Source organism: Notothenia coriiceps, unplaced genomic scaffold (assembly GCF_000735185.1).
Source record: "Notothenia coriiceps isolate Sejong01 unplaced genomic scaffold, NC01 NC01_scaffold00000339, whole genome shotgun sequence".
Taxonomy (NCBI): Eukaryota; Metazoa; Chordata; class Actinopteri; order Perciformes; family Nototheniidae; genus Notothenia; species Notothenia coriiceps.
Window position 1 is genome coordinate 23,700,093 of NW_011333040.1, and position 8,175 is coordinate 23,708,267.

General features: G+C 37.9%; 2 protein-coding genes across 2 annotated transcripts in view; both read right to left on the reverse strand.

Annotated features, from left to right (window-relative positions):
* Nucleotides 1-2,770, reverse strand: part of LOC104949397 (ubiquitin carboxyl-terminal hydrolase 47-like) — a 4,066-nt gene extending 1,296 nt beyond the window's left edge. Inside the window, exon 1 of the mRNA XM_010775758.1 lies at nt 2,662-2,770. Within this exon, the coding sequence (XP_010774060.1) occupies nt 2,662-2,766 (105 nt within the window). The 5' untranslated portion in view covers nt 2,767-2,770. The remainder of the gene's footprint in view (nt 1-2,661) is intronic.
* A 56-nt stretch (nt 2,771-2,826) lies between these two features.
* Nucleotides 2,827-4,035, reverse strand: LOC104952647 (ubiquitin carboxyl-terminal hydrolase 64E-like). Its single transcript, XM_010779504.1, has 5 exons — nt 3,925-4,035; nt 3,766-3,836; nt 3,521-3,646; nt 3,122-3,217; nt 2,827-3,000 (listed from the first exon to the last, which is right to left on the reverse strand). The coding sequence occupies exons 3-5, from the start codon at nt 3,620-3,622 to the stop codon at nt 2,827-2,829; spliced, it is 372 nt and encodes a 123-aa protein (XP_010777806.1). The 5' UTR covers nt 3,623-3,646; nt 3,766-3,836; nt 3,925-4,035.
* Nucleotides 4,036-8,175: the final 4,140 nt, after the last annotated feature.

Below are 8,175 nucleotides of genomic sequence, written 5' to 3' on the forward strand. Positions count from 1 at the left end.
ATACATAAATAAATAGCTTTCAGTTTTGTCCATCACAGCAACAACAGGTGCCAAAATTACTCTTGCAAAGATTGAAAAAATACTGCACTGGCTTCACCCACGGGTAAGTGTCTTCCCAGTCTTTGTTGTATGTGCATCTTGTTTTCTTCTTAGCTGTAGTTTCAGTTTCCTCCATTTTCCATAACCTGCTGCGTCACCTGCGTTATTGACTGACTTTCGTTGTTGTTGTTTGGCGGGGCCGCGCGGGGGTGTGTGTGAGTGAGTTACTCTCATTGGTTAACAACGCTGGTTAACACTTGACCAGCACCCGCCGTGTGTTACAGTTTGACAGCAAACACACCCCCGTGATGATAGCCTTCCCTGCTTTCTCAACAGCCATTGAATACATCTGATTTTAGAAAAGCGTTTTAGCCTATCANCGCGGGGGGGTGTGTGTGAGTGAGTTACTCTCATTGGTTAACACTTGACCAGCACCCGCCGTGTGTTACAGTTTGATTGACAGCAAACACACCCCCGTGATGATAGCCTTCCCTGCTTTCTCAACAGCCATTGGATAAAGCTGATTTAGCAAATCAAAATGAAATATGCGGGACATCGTCTCAATTTGCGGGACGCACCAAAATGCTGTGCAGTCCCGCGCAAAGCGGGACATCTGGTCACCCTAGTTGTGCCGGGATATGCATGCAATGCAACACAACACTCAGCCAATTGATAATAAACATCAATACATATAATTAATTATCAATTCGATAGATCAACATATGAGGCAGCAGTAAAATAAATAAAAATACAAAATTGGATGATTGCATTGGGAAATGCGCCAAAACGCTTTTAGTTAAATTTTTCTACATTTCTGTTCATGTGGCGACATCCGGAGGTTGTTCAGAATCATGAGAGAAATCGTTAGTATGGTGGAATGAAAGCTGCATGCTCGGCATTAAAACATTGGGTGAGACTTTTTTTGAGTTCAGCTTTATTTGTTTTTTCACATGTCACAAAAGAATGAAACAAAACAAAAAAAGATAATAGGGAGAATTAGTGAGATGGACAGAAGATTGAACACATTTGTACTCCATTCTATTAAAGTTTGCGAGAGAGGAAAGTTGAGTTGAAATAATGGTGCTGACAGTGGTGTATTATCTTTATGCCCCAAAGTGGGCTCATCCACACATTATTCATACATACAAATACATGTTTAATATTTGCCTTAGAAATACAATTATTTTTTTACAAGTAATGCATTTTGTTTGATTTAGAGTGAGAGTCTTTCAAACCAAAAATACTGAAAACCTGTGTGCACTGAAGTTTTCTTCTTTTACAGGTTAATTACTTCAAGTTTCTGTGCACCGGAAAGCACTTTAGGCTTTGATGCTTGAGAAAACAATGCAGACAAATCTTTATCCTAATAGGTAAGCTAGTATAATAATCAAAAGGCATATTATCAATGTAAATGGTAGAAATGGTCTGAACGTGCCCCTGTGGTACACCACTGGGTACTTGGGTAGTTTACAGGAGGCTGTGGCTCAGTGGAGAGTGTGCTGGACTTTGAATCAGGGGATAGCAAGTTCGAATCCCACTGCAGTCAGCATGTCGTTGTGTCCCTGGGCAAATTGCTCCTGTGGGGATTGTCCACAGTACTGAATGTATGTAAGTCGCTTTGGATAAAAGCATCTAACAAATGACATGTAATGTAACGATGTCATCTCTTTCTAAAAAAATGTATTACTAAGCATCCAATTGCAAGCACCAGCGATACACCACCTAGAAAAGGAACCCACTCTGGCAACTTTCTGTGCTTTGGAGGATTCTCATCTGGTGGGAAAAAATACAAATAAAACATATAATTTACTGAGACAAATTCTTAAAAAATGCAATTCAAAGGAAGGATCATAAACATTGATACCCTTTGTTGCCTTTTGTTCCTCTGTTAGGTTGCTTGTGTTTGACATTGAAAGGAAGAGCTCACCTTTCTCTATTTCCACAATGCTTGTGCATGGTTTTTGATGTTGGAGAAGCTCTTCTTTGACTATGTCCTCATGGAAAGTTGAAACCTCTTCATGTTCTTCATAACCTTCTTGTTTCTTCCCATTGTTTCCGTATCTCTCTTTATTTTGGCTTTTTTTAACATCATGGGTCCTTTCTCTTTGTTCTTGAGGGTGTAAAGTGGAGGGGAAGATATATGTTTATCAAATATCTGTTAATATCACAGGCTGTGATGCTTTCTTAATTTGCTTTTTGTGATCTTACCTCTGTACACGAGCAGATATGCACTGCTGGACCTTTTGAACAACCATTTTGAAGTGGTTGTTTTCATAGAACAACAAAAAGTTTAAAACATTTCCAGATGTATTAATAGAATATATCTGTGAACATTGAATATTTATTACCTTCTAACAGTGTTAGAAATACGCTTTAAACATAATATGATCTTCGCAGCATTTTTAGTCCTTTGTGTCCAAAAAGGGAAAATGTATTCTACAATTCCACCAAAGCTAGACAAACTAAATGGACCTTGTGGTAAGATTGTTTAAAATATAATTATTCAAACATACCTCATAGTTTTTGCAAATGGTTGCTCTTCAACCTGCAACATTTAACAAATAGCCATTGGAGGATTTTCAATATGTGCCATGCTAATGGATGCGTTAAATGAATCCTCACCTTGTTGACGGTGTCGTCGTTGAACTCATACCAGGTTTCGTCCTCATTGGACAGGAGGGTGGCGGTGTAATGTCCACCTCTCAGACTGCCATAGTGATTCACCATCCCATACAGCGAGTACTTCTTGTCCTATGATGAAGAGCAGAGACGGGTGCATAAGAACATTTAAAAGTGTATTAATGAACATCTTTTAAAGTTTCTCCCCCTTGCCTTTTTCTGTAATGTATATGGCACGTCCACACTGCAGCCTGATTTGAAATATGACATGGTGTTGAAGTCAAATTCAAATCTCTTCAGGAGTAGGACCAAAATCTGGGGAAATGTATCCATGTCACATCCCTGAACAACACAAGGAAGATATTAAACACTGCAGCTTTTGTAAAACAGACAAAACAAATGGTCAAATATTCATTTGACTCTGAATGTGTTCAGGCCCCATTTGGCTTTGGACTCCACTCACACTTGTCGCTTCTGTTTTCTTTTCACACTCGCTGCAGTACACCATGTTGTCTCCACTGTATGATTTTGTCTCAAAAGTCCTTTCAAAGCCTCTTACCTGTAAAAACAAAAACGTTGTTGTTCAACTCCAAATTAGATTACCAATTCTACATCTTCATAAAAACTGCCCTTTTTAATTTATTCTTTCACAGGCAGTGGTTTTATTGGTTGTAATGTATTGCTTTATTATTGGTTAAAAATGTGTACTTCTGCTTTACAGAACAGTTATAAGCTGTTGACTCACTTATTAGATTCAGACAAAAACATGTGTACTAATTAACTTAAAGCACTTAACTCCATATGAATGATCACTTATTTTTAAAGGCAGTAAAACAGTAAAAAACTAAGAAATGCTGCCTACCACGTTGTAGGTTGCATCAGGGGTATTTGTTAGCGACAGTGGAAGAGTCCAGAATGGATTTGTCTCTTCGTTGATGATGTGGCCTTTGGAGCATTTTGTCATGTATATCAGCTCTCCTTGGAAAACCTTGAGATAAAAATATCCCTATTATTATTATTATTATTATTATTATTAATAATATAGTAACGCCTTTTTCCAATTTGTTGACTGACAACTCAATAGATTTGTAAGCGCTCACGGCTCACCTCAGAGGCGTTTGGACTGACTTTATGTAAAATCAACTCCAGGCATTCGGCAGCATCACGTTGTTGATGAACTGAAAATCAAATGTCCATTAGATAACAGTAAAGCATTTCAGCCATGTCACTTTCTTCCTTGTTTTTATTGGTTGCTGAAATACTTACAATTTTTAATCCCCAAACTCTCTGTGATGTTTTCTGTTCCACATTTTTCTACTTTAATTTTCTCAAACACTTCCCCCAGCTCTTGATCCGTGATCCATGATTTTGGATCCAACCTGTAGAAATTAGGATTTTATGGGTGAACATTTATCTGTTTTAACTTTACATAATCACTGATAAAGAGTCGAAGTTGATGCAGCTTGAGCCTTTGATGGTAATATTTGGTGTCTGAGGTGAGAGCAGTCCCATAACAATATTTAAATGTACATTTGCAAGCATGTATATTTGTCCATTTATCAAATATATGGCAGACTTTAGTTGTGAAGTCTTGCTTGAGTTTTGAAGTACTTTCGATTTCTCTTCTTGCAAGGTTTACAACTCCTCACCAAACACCACTACAGACTCTCAGATGTAACACTTAAAGGTCACATGTCATGGCCATTTCTACTGATCATAATTCCATTGTTGAGGTCTACTAGAATAGATTTACATTGTTCAATGTTCCAAACTCACATTGGTTTCTCATACAGCATCTCTGCATAGTATCTGTATTCACTCTCTGTCCTAANGTGTGCCTTGGCAGTCAAGACGTACAACGGCCTCGACAATTTCTGTAGTCCTATTCAGCCACTCGGTAACAACCATCGTTTTTCAGACACGTTAACTCTTCAAAAATCACCAGTGGGGTCACTGCTGATGTATTTAATGTAGTAAAACAAAACGTGATTTATCTCTTAAATGTGCGTAAACCACAGACCTTATTTTGCGCTATTTTCCAAAACCCTATAGAAAAAAATGCATTGCTTTTTGACGAAGGAGCCGGAAGTGGTAAAAATGCTAACTTACGTCCGGGTTTTAGGACGCATCACTGCGGTTCTCTATTAGATTGACAATGTATCACATGAAATGTAGCTGACACTTCAATAGAGAACCGCAGTGACGCGTCCTAAAACCCGGAAGTAAGTTAGGATTTTTGCCCCTGCCGTTTGGCGTTTTTTACACCTGCAGAACAAAACATTGCAAGCTGCGATGTTTGCAGAAAACAAATTATGTAGCCTACTGTACTGTGGAAACACCACAAATGTATACAAACTTATAAAAACACACCCGAAAGAGAACTCTGAGCTGCAAAGTGAACAGAGGGAGGGGGAGGGGAATCCCCTAATCACAACCGGAAAGTCCCAAAATCCAGGTAGCTGATTTATGGAAGAGAAAATAAGATGTATTCATCTCTAGCATTAGTTAATGTTTTCCTTCAAACTGTAATAGGTCATCATAGTTATGTAAATGTGTTATTTTCCAGACTGATTCAATATAGACTATTCAGACAGTCATATGTAATACATCTAAATTAATATTTGACTGGAACTGAAAAATATATAGCTTTAAAAACATATATACCTGAAATATAACCATGGCTGAATATAATAACCCTTTTGTATTAACTGTCAAATGAACATTATCATTCCTATATTTAGACTACGTGTATGTATTATTATTTCACCTTGGTGATTCCCCATGAGCTATGGATATCGCCAGAGGCCTTGCTGGAAATGATTCTAAAGGACGATCAAACTCATACGGTTGAAGATGAGAGTTTTAGGAATTTTATACAAGCTGACTTTCTAAGTTAAAATGTTTGTATTGTAGTAGGCAATACTGGCCCTGTATTTACTTGGTATCAGATCGATATCAAATGTTGCCCACCCCTAATGGGAGCAACTTGGGGATCTTGCCCAAGGCCACTTTGAGGTGGTTGGGATGCATGAACCCCCTGAGCCAGATGGAACATTTTCAAACAAACCAGGGACAAAAACATCAGTTAGTTTAACTAAACCTGGAAAACACTTCAACACCAGAGGCTGTTCGGTTTAATATATTTACCTATTATTATGTCGATTCATCTTAGTTGTTGCATACTCATTCATATTATTTTCATAATCATTATTCCAAAACGTGTTTTTAAGAGGAAACCAAAAAAAGCATGATGTATGTTGAATAAAATATTGAGATGTATTTCTACACTTCATGTCTCAGCAGTATATCGTCAGGGAACATAATTGCTCAGCAGCCAGTATCAGCTACAGAGGAGGCAAATAGATGCTCCGTGCAGCAGTCACAGCTGACTGATCACAGTCTTTACATCAGTGTTTCGTTTGAGTGACGTTAAGGACAATTTTGAAGTCCGATTTCAAGCGGGGCTGAAGATTGAGAGAATGAGATTATATTTTTTATGATTATGTAACTGGCTATAAGCTTGAGGTACATATGGTTTTTGGGGTTCTCTTGTGTAATGGCTTACTTTATGCATGTCAATTCACACATTTCTGTTGAGCAAGCTGGAAACTGGAGGACACACACTATCATTTAGCGGTCAGGATATCCCAAAGGTGAAATGTAAAAGTCCACAGCAGGCGCTCAAAGACTGCCGGCTAAAAAACTGCAAGCTAAAAAACTTACCAGTGTGACCCTTTTTTTTATTATACAGACAAGATTCTATTATTTTCTGATACTGACAACTGACCCTTTGCTAAGCCCCGCCCCCTGCCATTACTCCACTGCTGGAGCTACTGTACCATTGAGCCCAAAATGTGACACACTGCACTGACTAAATACATGTTAAGTATATATATTTATTTCCGGAAATATTAAAAAGTAATTTTAAGGAGAAGCAGGCAGGCAGTGAAGCTGACTCAGCAGTGAAAACATATTTCAAAGGTAAAGATAGAATCGAAAGCATCGAGATCACAGTGTTAAACTGAACCTTGATGCCTGCAAATGAATTAAAAAGCAACATATTTCCTGTATAAGCATAACTTTAAGCTTCTTTCCAAGCTTCTTTCCAAATTCAATCCCCGTACTTGCCATGAGCAGAGAAATTAGAGACCAAAACCTTTTTTATTTTACCGATCTGGTAAAGTGAAGTAAGGCATTTGGAAATTGGGGTCCAACACAATTGTTGGCTTCATTCCTAGCGTCAAAGGTTGCCATTTGTCTTTTTTACGTAGAAACTTAAAATTATAGAAGAGTGTATCTCCTCCCAATCTCTACAGGTATTGGGTGTTAGAAATTCACTAGCACCAGGCCCAGTGGAAGGTGGGGGGTTTGATCCCCAGGCCCTGCAGTAAACATGTCCATGTGTCCTTGGGCCAGATACTTAACCCCAAATTGCTCCCAATGGCATGGACATAAAGGATGTTTGAAGGTGGCAACTTGTATCTGCCTCTGTACAGTATCAATGTGTTTGACTAGGTGAATGCTGAATTTAAAATGTAAAAGTGCTTTAAGGGGTGGCAAGACTGGAAAAAAAGGCTTTACAAATGCAGTCCATTTACCATTTGTGGATCAGAGTTATATATTTGTTGTACACTGGTAACAACTAGGCGATGCTACGCTTGGTGGTCGGTTTTTGAATGGTGGTGCCTTGGGAAGAGTCATTGTTTTGTTTTAGATTTTCATCTAGTTTGAAATCAAATATGATGCACATGTTGATGCTGCTTCCTGTGCTGGTTCGTTAGACTGTGTTTGTATTTCATGTGGATATTCAGCTTGTCATCGCTATATGATTACATTACAGTTCACTTAATTAAGTCTACAATGTCCAAGCCGAGACTGAGCATTGTGATTTTAATCTGATGCAGCGCTCTAGTTTTTGATTTCCAAACATTTATTGATTCAACTTTTAGTTCTGCCTGGGCTTGATCAAGGCAACCTACTTCCAGGGATGTGCCAGGAAATGTGGAATATGAGCTGCCTGTCTGAACATAGCCTTGGTGATTAGGTAAAACATTGAGCTATCTTACGCTACCTGCAGAGTACACCTGCACATGAACACACAGAAACAAGCACACAGGTGTACAAATCTGCATAAATAAACATGCATGCTTAACATATACGATAAATATCTCAATATATGAATATAGCATGTAATGGCATATAGCACATATGCTTATAAGCAGATGGTTATGCAAACATACACAAACAATATATGATATGCTGTAAAAAAACAAAAAGTTGATTTTAGTGAATACTTTTTAAAGAGATACTGGTGAACATCGCCACATGAAAGACTTAAAAATACTCACAATCATAGTAAAGAAGGGACAAATGTTGCCTTATTTAATTTTTATAAAACTTCAGATATGCAACAAGATTGGTTTCACTATGTTGACGTTTTTTTTAATTTATTTATACAAATGTCCAAATATATGTTTCTAATAGAGTATTAATGAGTATTGGGATGCCAAGGCACAC